At 44.6% G+C, this 17,501-nt stretch overlaps 1 protein-coding gene across 1 annotated transcript in view; it reads right to left on the bottom strand.

Annotated features, from left to right (window-relative positions):
• Positions 1-15,844, bottom strand: part of ASXL2 (ASXL transcriptional regulator 2) — a 93,288-nt gene extending 77,444 nt beyond the window's left edge. Inside the window, exons 1-2 of the mRNA XM_056552921.1 lie at positions 15,767-15,844; positions 8,886-8,994 (exon numbers count right to left, since the gene is read on the bottom strand). Of these exons, the coding sequence (XP_056408896.1) occupies positions 8,886-8,994; positions 15,767-15,822 (165 nt within the window). The 5' untranslated portion in view covers positions 15,823-15,844. The remainder of the gene's footprint in view (positions 1-8,885; positions 8,995-15,766) is intronic.
• Between the last annotated feature and the right edge of the window lie 1,657 nt (positions 15,845-17,501).

The raw sequence follows: 17,501 nt of genomic DNA, 5'->3' as shown, positions 1-17,501 counted from the left end.
TTAACCGGCCGGTGGAGTTTGCACCCCGGCTCCTTTCGGGGGATCAGCATTGCTCTGTTCCGGGCCGCAGTACATTACATGCTGTGCTCAGTGTCCGAGAGGCTGTGGAGCAGGGTAGGGCTGGCCACTGGAAGGGGTACTTGCTGTCCTTGGATCAGGCAAAAGCGTTTGATCGGGTTAACCATGAGTACCTCTGGTCTGTTCTTCTGAGATATGGCCTGCCGGGGGGGTTTGTTGATTGGCTTAAGACCTTTTACGCAGGGGCAGAGAGTTTCCCGCTTGTGAATGGTTGGATTGGCCGCTCTTTTGAGGTTGGGTCTGGCGTCCGTCAGGGTTGTCCTTTGAGCCCGTTGCTGTACGTGTTTGCAATCGATCCTTTCCTTAGGAGGATTGATTGTGGACCGTTGGCGGGGGTGAGAATGGACCTGGCGGTGCCGGGTTTGGCTCTGAGGGCGGTAACGTATGCTGATGATGTCACCGTGTTTGTCTCCTCACAAGAGGAAGGCCAATGGGTGATGTCAGAGGTGGACCGCTACTCGGAGGCATCCGGTTCCAAGATCAACCGGGATAAGTGCGAGAGTTTCTGGCTGGGAGGGGGAGATCCTAGTTTTGATCTCCCGGACGCCCTTCCAGAGCCCAAGGAATCTGCAAAAGTTCTCGGCATCGAATTTGGCCAAGGGGATTTCCCCAAACAAAACTGGGACAGCAGGCTTAAGATCGCCGCTCAGAAGGTGGATCAGTGGAAGGGTTGGTCTTTGACCCTCCGGGAAAGGGTTAACCTGATCAAAACATTCCTGCTCCCTTTACTGATATACCTGGGCAGTGTATGCATGTTGCCAGAACCTCTTTGGACCCGGATCTACAGTGTGTTTTTCCAGATGTTATGGGGGAACAGACTGAACCTAGTGAAGAGGGAGGTTACTTACCGTACAAGGAGACTAGGGGGGTTGTGTATGGTCAACCCTGTGGTATTCCTAGTGAATACCTTTCTTAAGACCAATATAGCAAACCTCTGGTCAGAGAGGGCTCCTCCGTGGGTATCCTCCTGTAGGGGATGGTTTTGGCCTTTCTTCCAGGAATGGGAGACAGGAGGGCAAGTGAAGGATCTTCGCACACCACAAGGGCATCTCCCGGCTTACGCTACCCCGGCTCTGAAGGTTATTCGTCGGTGGGGTCTGGGGATGTGGGAGATTAGGACTCTGTCGAGGAAATTCCTTGACAAGAGGGTCCTGTCTTCTTATTTCCAGAGGCCATTGGCGCTCAAGGACTGCCCAAGTCGGGATCTGGAGGTGGGTTTAGAGCTTTTGAATTCTATCAGGATCCCCTTGAAGTTTTGGGACTTGACTTGGCGCTGCTTCCACGGGAAACTGTGTGTGAGGGACAATCTGAAGTGCAGGAGCTCTGATGACCGGGGATGTCCCCGCGAAGAGTGTGGAGGCATGCTGGAAAGCATGGAGCATTTTCTGCTTCATTGTCCCTTTAACACAGAGGTTTACACCAGGGTGGGCGCTTCCATTGGTTGGCCTCGGCTGGCCAGTCTCTCCTATGCGGAATGGGCTTATGGGGCATTCAGAAACCTTGGAGGCTGGGACCGGTGCACTTTATTCCTAGTCAGCTCAGTGGTTAGGTACTACACGTGGAACACACGGTGTTTAGTGTCGACCCAGCGTAAAATCCTCCCTGTGGGTGAGGTGGTTAGGAACATTCTCGGTGACCTGGTGAAGGTGCGTTCTCTGGAGTACGAGAGGCTGGGTGCTGGCAGGGCCTCTCATCTATGGAGGGGCTCTGCCTTTAAAGTGCCTTAGCCTGTTGTCTCCCCCTGGTGGTGGGCTGATGCTGGCACATTAGTCTTTTTGTTTTGAGCAGTTGGTTTATGGTAATATAGGGCTTGCAGGCACTGAACTTGAGCTTTAGGGGTTTGTTGTTTGGCTTATAGTGTTATATGTATTTGTTATTGTATTTATTGTTGTAGTCTATGTGTATACTTATGTATTGTATATATTATTAGTCTGTGTATATTTTATGTAATGTATATATTGTACATATTGTGTGATGCCACCTGGGGTTTGGGTTTAGTTTAGGTTGGGTGGTGGGTTAAAAAGGGGGGAGGGGGTTTGTATGGGACTTTTATATATACAGAAAATCCTGGACTGGTTCATGGACGTCTGGTAACATGTACTGGGGGCATGAGATGCGAGACCAGCTCAGGGCCAAAAAAAAAAAGTGGTGTTATTTTGTTTGTGTTGGTTTTTATTATTTTGTATATAATATTATTGTTGTTGTTATTCTTTTTGGTATAATACTGGTATTGGGTTTTTGGTATTGCAACTGGGCCAGGAAATTCACATTTAGTATTAGTGTATATTAGTGTATATAGTTTATTAGTATGGTATGGGTATTATGGGTATTATAGGAATATGTCTTTTGTAAATATTGTATATATTTGTTTGTGTGCAGGAATGAGTGTGGGGTGGACCGATGTTGTATTTTATGCTATTGTGTTGGTTTTATGATTCGTTATATTGATATGTTCTGTCGGATATGATATGTTTATGTTTTGTAAATTTTTTTTATTGTTAGGTTTGAAATTTTAATAAAAGATCTACAGGATATAACTCAGGATCAGTACAGTTTCAGGTGACAGCATAGCCTATTATTAGAGAATAATGTAGAGGTTCTTGTGTATGCCATGTGCTTACCTGTTTTAGCTGATGTGGCATGCATGGGGTTTTCAGTTTCACAATTGACACCATGTGATCCAAAGCATAGGGGATAAGATATCAGATCGCTGGGGTCCTCCGACTGGGACCCCCGCGATCGACCCCCGCGATCGACCCCCGCGATCTCCGTGCGGCACCCGGCATTCTAAACAATATGTTTGGAATGCTGGGTTTCCACATCTAGAGACGTGATGTCACACCACGCCACCTTCTTTCATGTCTATGGAAGGGGGGGGCGTGACGCCTGTTTAACAGTGATTTGCAGAACTTTGGAAAAATACAAAATGGTGAAATCAGAAAAAACACAACGTGTGAACATAGCATCAAGGAAGATGTAAAGATAGAGCTGGGGGAAGGTGTATAACTACTATATATACTGATCCTATAGAGATAGCAGTAGTATACAGATAGTGCTGGAGGGGAGGTGTATAACTACTAAATATACTGATCCTATAGAGATAGCAGTAGTATACAGATAGAGCTGGAGGGGAGGTGTATAACTACTATATATACTGATCCTATAGAGATAGCAGTAGTATACAGATAGAGCTGGAGGGGAGGTGTATAACTACTATATATACTGGTCCTATAGAGATAGCAGTAGTATACAGATAGAGCTGGAGGGGAGGTGTATAACTACTATATATACTGGTCCTATAGAGATAGCAGTAGTATACAGATAGTGCTGGAGGGGAGGTGTATAACTACTATATATACTGGTCCTATAGAGATAGCAGTAGTATACAGATAGAGCTGGAGGGGAGGTGTATAACTACTATATATACTGATCCTATAGAGATAGCAGTAGTATACAGATAGAGCTGGAGGGGAGGTGTATAACTACTATATATACTGGTCCTATAGAGATAGCAGTAGTATACAGATAGAGCTGGAGGGGAGGTGTATAACTACTATATATACTGATCCTATAGAGATAGCAGTAGTATACAGATAGAGCTGGAGGGGAGGTGTATAACTACTATATATACTGGTCCTATAGAGATAGCAGTAGTATACAGATAGAGCTGGAGGGGAGGTGTATAACTACTATATATACTGGTCCTATAGAGATAGCAGTAGTATACAGATAGTGCTGGAGGGGAGGTGTATAACTACTATATATACTGGTCCTATAGAGATAGCAGTAGTATACAGATAGAGCTGGAGGGGAGGTGTATAACTACTATATATACTGATCCTATAGAGATAGCAGTAGTATACAGATAGAGCTGGAGGGGAGGTGTATAACTACTATATATACTGGTCCTATAGAGATAGCAGTAGTATACAGATAGAGCTGGAGGGGAGGTGTATAACTACTATATATACTGATCCCATAGAGATAGCAGTAGTATACAGATAGAGCTGGGGGGGAGGTGTATAATTACTACAGTCATGGCCGTAAATGTTGTCCCCCCTGACATTTTTCTATAAAATGAAGTATTCCTCACAGGAAAGGATTGCAGTAACACAGGTTTTGCTATACACATGTTTATTCCCTTTGTGTGTATTGGAACTAAACCAAAAAAGGAGGAAAAAAAGCAAATTGGACATAATGTCACCAAACTCCAAAAATGGGCTGAATTATTGGCACCTTTCAAAATTGTGGATAAATAAGATTGTTTCAGGCATGTGATGCTCCTTTATACTCACCTGGGGCAAGTAACTGGTGTGGGCAATATAAAAATCACACCTGACAGCAGATAAAAAGGAGAGAAGTTCACTTAGTCTTTGCATTGTGTGTCTGTGTGTGCCACACTAAGCATGGACAACAGAAAGAGGAGAAAAGAACTGTCTGAGGACTTGGGAACCAAAATTGTGGAAAAATATCAACAATCTCCAGGTTACAAGTCCATCTCCAGAGATCTAGATTTGCCTTTGTCCACAGTGCGAAACATTATCAAGAAGTTTACACCCCATGGCCCTGTAGATAATCTCCCTGGGCGTGGACGGAAGAGAAAAATTGACGAAAGGTGTCAACGCAGGATAGCCCGGATGGTGGATAAGCAGCCCCAAACAAGTTCCAAAGATATTCAAGCTGTCCTGCAGGCTCAGGGAGCATCAGTGTCAGCGCAAACTATCCGTCGACATTTAACCTGTTAAGGACCCAGGGCGTACCTGTACGTCCTGAGTCCGCTCCAAATCTTTAACGCGAGGCCACGGCGTCATAGCGTGGCTAATAGCGCGCGGCATTGATCGCGGTGTCGCGTGCTATTATCCCTTTAGACGCGGCGTTCAACTTTGAATGAATGTGAAACCATGCCGGTTAGCTCAGGGAGCTGTTCAGGATCCCCGCGGCGAAATCGCGGCATCCCGAACAGCTTACATGACAGCGGGAGGGCCCCTACCTGCCTCCTCGCTGTCCGATCGCCGAATGACTGCTCAGTGCCTGAGATCCAGACATAAGCAGTCAAGTGGCAGAATCATCGATCACTGGTTTCTTATGAGAAACCAATGATCAATGTAAAAGATCAGTGTGTGCAGTGTTATAGGTCCCTATGGGATAACAATGATCAGTGTAAAAGATCAGTGTGTGCAGTGTTATAGCCTCCTATGGGATAACAATGATCAGTGTAAAAGATCAGTGTGCGCAGTGTTATAGCCCCCTATGGGATAACAATGATCAATGATAAAGATCAGTGTGTGCAGTGTTATAGGTCCCTATGGGATAACAATGATCAATGTAAAAGATCAGTGTGTGCAGTTTTATAGGTTCCTATGGGATAACAATGATCAGTGTAAATATCAGTGTGTGCAGTGTTATAGTCTCCTATGGGATAACAATGATCAATTTAAAAGATCAGTGTGTGCAGTGTTCTAGGTCCCTATGGGATAATAATGATCAGTATAAGAGATCAGTGTGTGCAGTGTTATAGGTCCCTATGGGATAATAATGATCAGTATAAGAGATCAGTGTGTGCAGTGTTATAGGTCCCTATGGGATAACAATGATCAGTATAAGAGATCAGTGTGTGCAGTGTTATAGGTCCCTATGGGATAACAATGATCAGTATAAGAGATCAGTGTGTGCAGTGTTATTGGTCCCTATGGGATAATAATGATCAGTATAAGAGATCAGTGTGTGCAGTGTTATAGGTCCCTATGGGATAACAATGATCAGTGTAAGAGATCAGTGTGTGCAGTGTTATAGGTCCCTATGGGATAACAATGATCAGTATAAGAGATCAGTGTGTGCAGTGTTATAGGTCCCTATGGGAGCTATAACATTGCAAAAAAAAAAAAAGTGAATAAAGATAATTTAATCCCTCCCCTAATAAAAGTTTGAATCACCCCCTTTTCCCTTAAAAAAAAAAAAAAAGTGTAAATAAAAAATAAACATATGTGGTATCGCCGCGTGCAAAAATGTCTGAATTATAAAAATATAAACCGCACGGTCAATGGCGTACGCGCAAAAAAATTCCAAAGTCCAAAATAGTGCATTTTTGGTCACTTTTTATAAAATGAATAAAAAGTGATCAATAAGTCCTATCAATGCAAAAATGGTACCGATAAAAAATTCAGATCATGGCGCAAAAAATGAGCCCTCATACCGCCCATACGCGGAAAAATAAAAAAGTTATAGGGGTCAGAAGATGACAATATTAAACGTATACATTTTCCTGCATGTAGTTATGATTTTTTCCAGAAGTGCGACAAAATCACCTATATAAGTAGGGGATCATTTTAATCGTATGAACCTACAGAATAAAGAGAAGGTGTCATTTTTACTGAAAAATGTACTACGTAGAAACGGAAGCCCCCAAAAGTTACAAAATGGCTTTTTTTTCAATATTTTGTCTCACAATGATTTTTTTTTCCGTTTCGCCGTAGATTTTTAGGTAAAATGACTGAGAGGTGTAAGAAGCTTATTGATGGTTATAGGAAGACACTGATTTCAGTAATTTTTTCCTAAGGGTGTGCAACCAAATATTAAGTAAAGGGGCCAATAATTTTGTCCAGACCATTTTTGGAGTTTGGTGACATTATGTCCAATTTGCTTTTTTTCCTCCTTTTTTGGTTTAGTTCCAATACACACAAAGGTAATAAACATGTGTATAGGAAAACATGTGTTACTGCAATATATATATATATATATATATATATATATATATATATATATACACACAGAGGAGAGGAGATCTATATATATATATACACACAAAGGTAATAAACATGTGTATAGGAAAACATGTGTTACTGCAATATATATATATATATATATATATATATATATATATATATATATACACACAGAGGAGAGGAGATCTATATATATATATACACACAAAGGTAATAAACATGTGTATAGGAAAACATGTGTTACTGCAATCCTTTCCTGTGAGGAATACTTCATTTTATGGAAAAATGTCAGGGGGGACAACATTTACGGCCATGACTGTATATATCCTGATCCTATAGAGATAGCAGCAGTATACAGATAGAACTGGAGGGGAGGTGTAGAACTACTATATATCCCGATCCCATAGAGATAGCAGCAGTATACAGATAGAGATGGAGGGGAGGTGTATAACTATTATATATCCTGATCCCATAGAGATAGCAGCAGTATACAGATAGAGCTGGAGGGGAGGTGTATAACTACTATATATCCTGATCCCATAGAGATAGCAGCAGTATACAGATAGAGCTGGAGGGGAGGTGTATAACTACTATATATCCTGATCCCATAGAGATAGCAGCAGTATACAGATAGAGATGGAGGGGAGGTGTATAACTATTATATATCCTGATCCCATAGAGATAGCAGCAGTATACAGATAGAGCTGGAGGGGAGGTGTATAACTACTATAAATCCTGATCCCATAGAAATAGCAGCAGTATACAGTGGTCCCTCAACATTCGTAGGTAATTCGTTCCAAATGAACGATCGTTAGTTGAAACCATCGTATGTTGAGGGATCCGTGCAATGTAAAGTATAGGACAGTGGTCTCCAACCTGCGGACCTCCAGATGTTGCAAAACTACAACTCCCAGCATGCCCGGACAACCAACGGCTGGTTGAAGACCACTGTTATATAGGAGGTTATACAGTACTCACCTGTCCCCGCCGCTCGCCGCTGCCCAGGATGTCGCCCTCCATCGCTGTCGCCGCGTCCCCGGACCGTCTCTGCTGCGTCTCTTCATCGTCGTCATCACATTGCTGCGCACGTCGCTCCTATTGGATGACGGGACGGCGTGCGCAGCGACGTGATGACGATGATGGAGAGCGCCGGCGATGCAGGGGATCCCGAAGAGGATGGTCCGGAGCGCCGGTACAGGTGTGTGACCCTCACCGGACCACACGGGAGACCTTAAACAGCTATCCGGTGGTAGCTGAAGCAGTCTGCGCCGCCGTATAGCAGTTTATGCGACGGCCCCGACATACAAAAGCATCGCATGTTGAAATTATCGTATGTCTGGGTCATCGTAGGTCAGGGGGTCACTGAACAGATAAAGCTGGAAGGGAGGTGTATAACTACTATATATCCTGATCCCATAGAGACAGCAGCAGTATACAGATCCAGAGATAGTAGCAGCAGTATACACATAGAGCTGGGAGGGGTCTGGGATGTGGCAGAAGGGATCTGATTGGTGATGATGTCCTCCTGTAGTTTAGAGGAAGTCAGCCGACCCAGTACTGATCATTTCCTCTCAAACATTAAGCACTGTAGTTTTCTGTGAGTCAGAAGACAGGTGATCACATGACCCAGTTACATTAATGAAACACATCGATGCAGTTGTGCTGGAATTAAACAGATTTTGCATGAAATGGGCAAAACAACTAAATTTAGAGTGTGAGTGCATATAATAAACCATCTCCCCGTGATTACACCCCCCATATACAGCGATCCTGTAAACCACCCATGTGATCCTTATACGATTCCGATGATCCATGAGCCAGCGCCGAACAGTCATGGAAAAAGCAGGATGTCCAGCACAGCAGCTTCTTCTGATCTATGCTTCTTTATTATATATACACGGTACATCAAGCAAGGTACATAGTGACGCGTTTCGGCCTAACGGCCGAAACGCGTCACTATGTACCTTGCTTGATGTACTGTGTATATATAATGAAGAAGCATCGTTCAGAAGACGTTGCCATGCTGGACATCCTCGTGGTGGGTTCACAGCACTACTTGTAATTGCTTGTCCAGGGGGTCCTTACCTTCAGCGTGTAGACCCCCATCCTGCCCGGGACCTTGTAGAACATGCCCTCCTCACCGCGGGAGTTAGTGTGCAGCATGGCATTCAGGCACGCCAGGGGGGAGGTGCCGCTGCAAGACACAAAGTCACAAACATGAGCGAGAATACGTGACAGCAAAATAATCTGTACAAACTGTAACAAGGGGTAAAGAGAGGATGATGGGGGCAACAGGGACAGGAGCTGGGTCTATAGTGCAGTGGTGTTTGGTGACAGATAAGCACAGTGTATACTGATAGTGACCATAGAGTACGGTGTATACTGATAGTGACCACGGAGGACGGTGTATACCGATAGGGACCACGGAGGACAGTGTATACCGATAGTGACCATGGAGGACAGTGTATACTGATAGTGACCATGGAGGACAGTGTATACTGATAGTGACCATAGAGGACGGTGTATACTGATAGTGACCATAGAGGACAGTGTATACTGATAGTGACCATAGAGGACAGTGTATACTGATAGTGACCATAGAGGACGGTGTATACTGATAGTGACCATGGAGGACAGTGTATACTGATAGTGACCATAGAGGATGGTGTATACTGATAGTGACCATGGAGGACGGTGTATACTGATAGTGACCATGGAGGATGGTGTATACTGATAGTGACCATGGAGGATGGTGTATACTGATAGTGACCATAGAGGATGGTGTATACTGATAGTGACCATGGAGGACGGTGTATATCGATAGTGACCACGGAGGACAGTGTATACTGATAGTGACCATAGAGGACAGTGTATACTGATAGTGACCATGGAGGACAGTGTATACTGATAGTGACCATAGAGGACGGTGTATACTGATAGTGACCATAGAGGATGGTGTATACTGATAGTGACCACAGAGGACAGTGTATACTGATAGTGACCATAGAGGACGGTGTATACTGATAGTGACCATGGAGGACGGTGTATACTGATAGTGACCATAGAGGACGGTGTATACTGATAGTGACTATGGAGGACAGTGTATACTGATAGTGACCATGGAGGACAGTGTATACTGATAGTGACCATGGAGGACAGTGTATACCGATAGTGACCATGGAGGACAGTGTATACTGATAGTGACCATGGAGAACAGTGTATACTGATAGTGACCATGGAGGACGGTGTATACTGATAGTGACCATGGAGGACAGTGTATACCGATAGTGACCATGGAGGACAGTGTATACTGATAGTGACCATGGAGGACAGTGTATACTGATAGTGACCATGGAGGACGGTGTATACTGATAGTGACCATGGAGGACAGTGTATACTGATAGTGACCATAGAGGACAGTGTATACTGATAGTGACCATAGAGGATGGTGTATACTGATAGTGACCATAGAGGACAGTGTATACTGATAGTGACTATGGAGGACAGTGTATACTGATAGTGACCATGGAGGACAGTGTATACCGATAGTGACCATGGAGGACAGTGTATACTGATAGTGACCACGGAGGATGGTGTATACTGATAGTGACCATGGAGGACGGTGTATACTGATAGTGACCATGGAGGACGGTGTATACTGATAGTGACCATAGAGGACAGTGTATACTGATAGTGACCATAGAGGACAGTGTATACTGATAGTGACCATAGAGGACAGTGTATACTGATAGTGACCATGGAGGACAGTGTATACTGATAGTGACCATAGAGGACAGTGTATACTGATAGTGACCATGGAGGACAGTGTATACTGATAGTGACCATAGAGGACAGTGTATACTGATAGTGACCATGGAGGACAGTGTATACTGATAGTGACCATAGAGGATGGTGTATACTGATAGTGACCACAGAGGACAGTGTATACTGATAGTGACCATAGAGGACGGTGTATACTGATAGTGACCATGGAGGACGGTGTATACTGATAGTGACCATAGAGGATGGTGTATACTGATAGTGACTATGGAGGACAGTGTATACTGATAGTGACCATGGAGGACAGTGTATACTGATAGTGACCATGGAGGACAGTGTATACCGATAGTGACCATGGAGGACAGTGTATACCGATAGTGACCATGGAGGACAGTGTATACTGATAGTGACCATGGAGGACGGTGTATACTGATAGTGACCATGGAGGACGGTGTATACTGATAGTGACCATAGAGGACAGTGTATACTGATAGTGACCATGGAGGACAGTGTATACTGATAGTGACCATAGAGGATGGTGTATACTGATAGTGACCATGGAGGACGGTGTATACTGATAGTGACCATAGAGGACAGTGTATACTGATAGTGACCATAGAGGACGGTGTATACTGATAGTGACCATAGAGGACAGTGTATACTGATAGTGACCAGAGAGGACAGTGTATACTGATAGTGACCATGGAGGACGGTGTATACTGATAGTGACCATGGAGGACAGTGTATACTGATAGTGACCATAGAGGACAGTGTATACTGATAGTGACCATGGAGGACAGTGTATACTGATAGTGACCATAGAGGACAGTGTATACTGATAGTGACCATGGAGGATGGTGTATACTGATAGTGACCATAGAGGACAGTGTATACTGATAGTGACCATGGAGGACAGTGTATACTGATAGTGACCATGGAGGACGGTGTATACTGATAGTGACCATGGAGGACAGTGTATACCGATAGTGACCATGGAGGACAGTGTATACTGATAGTGACCACGGAGGATGGTGTATACTGATAGTGACCATGGAGGACAGTGTATACTGATAGTGACCATGGAGGACGGTGTATACTGATAGTGACCATAGAGGACAGTGTATACTGATAGTGACCATAGAGGACAGTGTATACTGATAGTGACCATAGAGGACAGTGTATACTGATAGTGACCATGGAGGACAGTGTATACTGATAGTGACCATAGAGGACAGTGTATACTGATAGTGACCATGGAGGACAGTGTATACTGATAGTGACCATGGAGGACAGTGTATACTGATAGTGACCATAGAGGACAGTGTATACTGATAGTGACCATGGAGGACAGTGTATACTGATAGTGACCATAGAGGACAGTGTATACTGATAGTGACCATGGAGGACAGTGTATACTGATAGTGACCATAGAGGATAGTGTATACTGATAGTGACCATGGAGGATGGTGTATACTGATAGTGACCATAGAGGACAGTGTATACTGATAGTGACCATGGAGGACAGTGTATACTGATAGTGACCACGGAGGACGGTGTATACCGATAGGGACCACGGAGGACAGTGTATACCGATAGTGACCATAGAGGACAGTGTATACTGATAGTGACCATAGAGCACAGTGTATACTGATAGTGACCATAGAGGACAGTGTATACTGATAGTGACCATAGAGGACGGTGTATACTGATAGTGACCATAGAGGACAGTGTATACTGATAGTGACCATAGAGGACAGTGTATACTGATAGTGAACACAGAGCACGGTGTATACTGATAGTGAACACAGAGCACAGTGTATACTGATAGTGACCATGGAGGACAGTGTATACTGATAGCGACCATAGAGCACGGTGTATACTGATAGTGACCACGGAGGACGGTGTATACTGATAGTGACCACGGAGGACGGTGTATACTGATAGTGACCATAGAGGACAGTGTATACTGATAGTGACCATGGAGGACAGTGTATACTGATAGTGACCATAGAGGACAGTGTATACTGATAGTGACCATAGAGGATGGTGTATACTGATAGTGACCATAGAGGATGGTGTATACTGATAGTGACCATAGAGGACAGTGTATACTGATAGTGACCATGGAGGACAGTGTATACTGATAGTGACCATAGAGGACGGTGTATACTGATAGTGACCATGGAGGACAGTGTATACTGATAGTGACCATAGAGGATGGTGTATACTGATAGTGACCATAGAGGACGGTGTATACTGATAGTGACCATGGAGGACAGTGTATACTGATAGTGACCATAGAGGACAGTGTATACTGATAGTGACCATAGAGCACGGTGTATACCGATAGTGAACACAAAGCACAGTGTATACTGATAGTGACCATGGAGGACGGTGTATACTGATAGTGAACACAGAGCACAGTGTATACTGATAGTGACCATAGAGGATAGTGTATACTGATAGTGACCATGGAGGACAGTGTATACTGATAGCGACCATAGAGCACGGTGTATACTGATAGTGAACACAGAGCACAGTGTATACTGATAGTGAACACGGAGCACGGTGTATAATGATAGTGACCATAGAGCACGGTGTATAATGATAGTGACCATAGAGCACGGTGTATAATGATAGTGAACACGGAGCACGGTGTATACTGATAGTGAACACAGAGCACGGTGTATAATGATAGTGAACACGGAGCACGGTGTATACCGATAGTGAACACAGAGCACGGTGTATACTGATAGTGACCATAGAGCACGGTGTATACCGATAGTGAACACAGAGCACGGTGTATATTGATAGTGAACACAGAGCACGGTGTATAATGATAGTGAACACAGAGCACGGTGTATACCGATAGTGAACACGGTGTATACTGATAGTGAACACAGAGCACGGTGTATACCGATAGTGAACACAGAGCACAGTGTATACTGATAGTGACCATGGAGGACAGTGTATACTGATAGCGACCATAGAGCACGGTGTATACTGATAGTGACCACGGAGGACGGTGTATACTGATAGTGACCACGGAGGACGGTGTATACTGATAGTGACCATAGAGGACAGTGTATACTGATAGTGACCATGGAGGACAGTGTATACTGATAGTGACCATAGAGGACAGTGTATACTGATAGTGACCATAGAGGATGGTGTATACTGATAGTGACCATAGAGGATGGTGTATACTGATAGTGACCATGGAGGATGGTGTATACTGATAGTGACCATGGAGGACGGTGTATACTGATAGTGACCATGGAGGACAGTGTATACTGATAGTGACCATAGAGGACGGTGTATACTGATAGTGACCATAGAGGACAGTGTATACTGATAGTGACCATAGAGGACGGTGTATACTGATAGTGACCATAGAGGATGGTGTATACTGATAGTGACCATAGAGGACGGTGTATACTGATAGTGACCATGGAGGATGGTGTATACTGATAGTGACCATGGAGGACGGTGTATACTGATAGTGACCATGGAGGACAGTGTATACTGATAGTGACCATAGAGGATGGTGTATACTGATAGTGACCATGGAGGACAGTGTATACTGATAGTGACCATAGAGGATGGTGTATACTGATAGTGACCATAGAGGACGGTGTATACTGATAGTGACCATGGAGGACAGTGTATACTGATAGTGACCATAGAGGACGGTGTATACTGATAGTGACCATAGAGGACGGTGTATACTGATAGTGACCATAGAGGACAGTGTATACTGATAGTGACCATAGAGGACGGTGTATACTGATAGTGACCATAGAGTACGGTGTATACTGATAGTGACCATAGAGGACGGTGTATACTGATAGTGACCATGGAGGACAGTGTATACTGATAGTGACCATAGAGGACAGTGTATACTGATAGTGACCATAGAGGACAGTGTATACTGATAGTGACCATAGAGGACGGTGTATACTGATAGTGACCATAGAGGACGGTGTATACTGATAGTGACCATAGAGGACAGTGTATACTGATAGTGACCATAGAGCACGGTGTATACCGATAGTGAACACAGAGCACAGTGTATACTGATAGTGACCATGGAGGACGGTGTATACTGATAGTGAACACAGAGCACGGTGTATAATGATAGTGACCATAGAGCACGGTGTATAATGATAGTGAACACGGAGCACGGTGTATACTGATAGTGAACACGGAGCACGGTGTATAATGATAGTGACCATAGAGCACGGTGTATACCGATAGTGAACACAGAGCACGGTGTATACTGATAGTGAACACAGAGCACGGTGTATAATGATAGTGAACACGGAGCACGGTGTATACTGATAGTGAACACAGAGCACGGTGTATAATGATAGTGACCATAGAGCACGGTGTATAATGATAGTGAACACGGAGCACGGTGTATACTGATAGTGAACACAGAGCACGGTGTATAATGATAGTGAACACGGAGCACGGTGTATACCGATAGTGAACACAGAGCACGGTGTATACTGATAGTGACCATAGAGCACGGTGTATACCGATAGTGAACACAGAGCACGGTGTATACCGATAGTGAACACGGTGTATACTGATAGTGAACACAGAGCACGGTGTATACCGATAGTGAACACAGAGCACGGTGTATACTGATAGTGAACACAGAGCACGGTGTATACCGATAGTGAACACAGAGCACGGTGTATACCGATAGGAACACAGAGCACGGTGTATACCGATAGTGAACACAGAGCACGGTGTATACCGATAGCGAACACAGAGCACGGTGTAAACCGACAGTGAACACAGAGCACGGTGTATACCGACAGTGAACACAGAGCACGGTGTATACCGACAGTGAACACAGAGCACGGTGTATACCGACAGTGAACACAGAGCACGGTGTATACTGATAGTGAACACAGAGCACGGTGTATACCGACAGTGAACACAGAGCACGGTGTATACCGACAGTGAACACAGAGCACTGTGTATACCGACAGTGAACACAGAGCACGGTGTATACCGACAGTGAACACAGAGCACTGTGTATACCGACAGTGAACACAGAGCACGGTGTATACCGACAGTGAACACAGAGCACAGTGTATACCGACAGTGAACACAGAGCACGGTGTATACTGATAGTGAACACAGAGCACAATGTAATGGCCGCCATTACTCACCTGATCTCTTTCAGCCCCTCTCGCTGGATCACCTGGAGGATCTCCTTATGGCTCATCGGTGTGTTGTGATATTTCTCCAACACCTGCAGAGGAAGAAGATGTCGGCTTTATTTCATTGTCACATCCAGAGCTGCACTCACAAATCTGCTGGCTTTATCCTAGAGCAGTTTTCCCAACCAGGGTGCCTCCAGCTGCTGCAAAACTACAACTCCCAGCATGCCCGGATAACCAAAGGCTGTCCGGGCATGCTGGGAGTTGTATTTTTGAAACAGCTGGAGGCACCCTGGTTGGGAAACACTGTGTTAGAGTGTCACATCAAAAGCTGCACTCAAAAATCTGCTGGCTTTATCTTAGAGAAGTGTTTCCCAACCAGGGTGCCTCCAGCTGTGGCAAAACTGCCACTCTCAGCATGCCCGGACAGCCTTTGGCTGTCCGGGCATACTGGGAGTTGTAGTTTTGCAACAGCTGGAGGCACCCTGGTTGGGAAACACTGTCTGAGAGTGTCACATCCAGAACTGCACTCACACTTCTGCTGGTTATATGTCAGTGTCACATCCAGAGCTGCACTCACACTTCTGCTGGCTATATCTCAGTGTCACAGCCAGAGCTGCACTCACACTTCTGCTGGCTATATATCCGTGTCACATCCAGAGCTGCACTCACACTTCTGCTGGCTATATCTCAGTGGCACATCCAGAGCTGCACTCACACTTCTGCTGGCTATATCTGTGTCACATCCAGAGCTGCACTCACAAATCTGCTGGCTTTATCTCAGAGTGTCACATCCAGAGCTGCACTCACAATTCTGCTGGCATTATCTCAGTGTAACACGCCTTAGCACAACACTTTCTGAGGACCATGATAAGCACCTAGTGAGATGTCTGACAGCTCCATGTGGCACTGAGCAGAACTGTAAGCGCAGCTCTGGATGTGACTGGAAACATGAGGTGATTAAAGATCATTTCCCCGGTAAGATGACACGGATCTGGATTTGCGGCCGTCACAAGTCGCTCTCATGGTGATAATAACCCCACTTCTATATATCAGACAGATCTGCCCTTCAGGAGTCTAAGAAATCTGGGTGACCACCCACTGGGAGCTGATATGGGGGCACACTGGTTGTAACCCAGCTTTCCCAGAAACAGATAAAGTGAAGAAACACTTGAGAATAGTGTTAGACGAAATAAACGAGAAGACAGAAGGCGACATAACCGACGCGGCAGGTCCCAGGGGCAGAGAATTCCGGGATCTCGGGATGTGATTTGCTGAACCTGGGGGCGAGAATCTAGGGAATATATCACCCGGGATTAGGTCAGGAGAGCCGGGATTATCCGTCAGCCGCTATAAATAACACCGCACTATGGCCTCACGGCAACCGGTACATGACCGCCGCTGTCAGCAAGTCACTGTGCACATACATTACTGATCCTGTTATATCCTGTATTATACCCCAGAGCTGTACTCACTATTCTGCTGGTGAGGTCACTGTGTACATACATTACATTACTTATCCTGTACTGATCCTGAGTTATATCCTGTATTATACTCCAGAGCTGCACTCACTATTCTGCTGGTGAGGTCACTGTGTACATACATTACATTACTTATCCTGTACTGATCCTGAGTTATATCCTGTAGATCTTTTATTAAAAAATATAAAACATTACAAAAAGAACGAACATCACCATAACAATAATACAAACAACATACACCTGTATAATATATACAAAAATGA

This window comes from Hyla sarda, unplaced genomic scaffold (genome assembly GCF_029499605.1).
Source record: "Hyla sarda isolate aHylSar1 unplaced genomic scaffold, aHylSar1.hap1 scaffold_211, whole genome shotgun sequence".
NCBI lineage: Eukaryota > Metazoa > Chordata > Amphibia > Anura > Hylidae > Hyla > Hyla sarda.
Note: the sequence above shows the minus strand (reverse complement) of the source record. Positions and strands in the feature narration are given on the sequence as shown.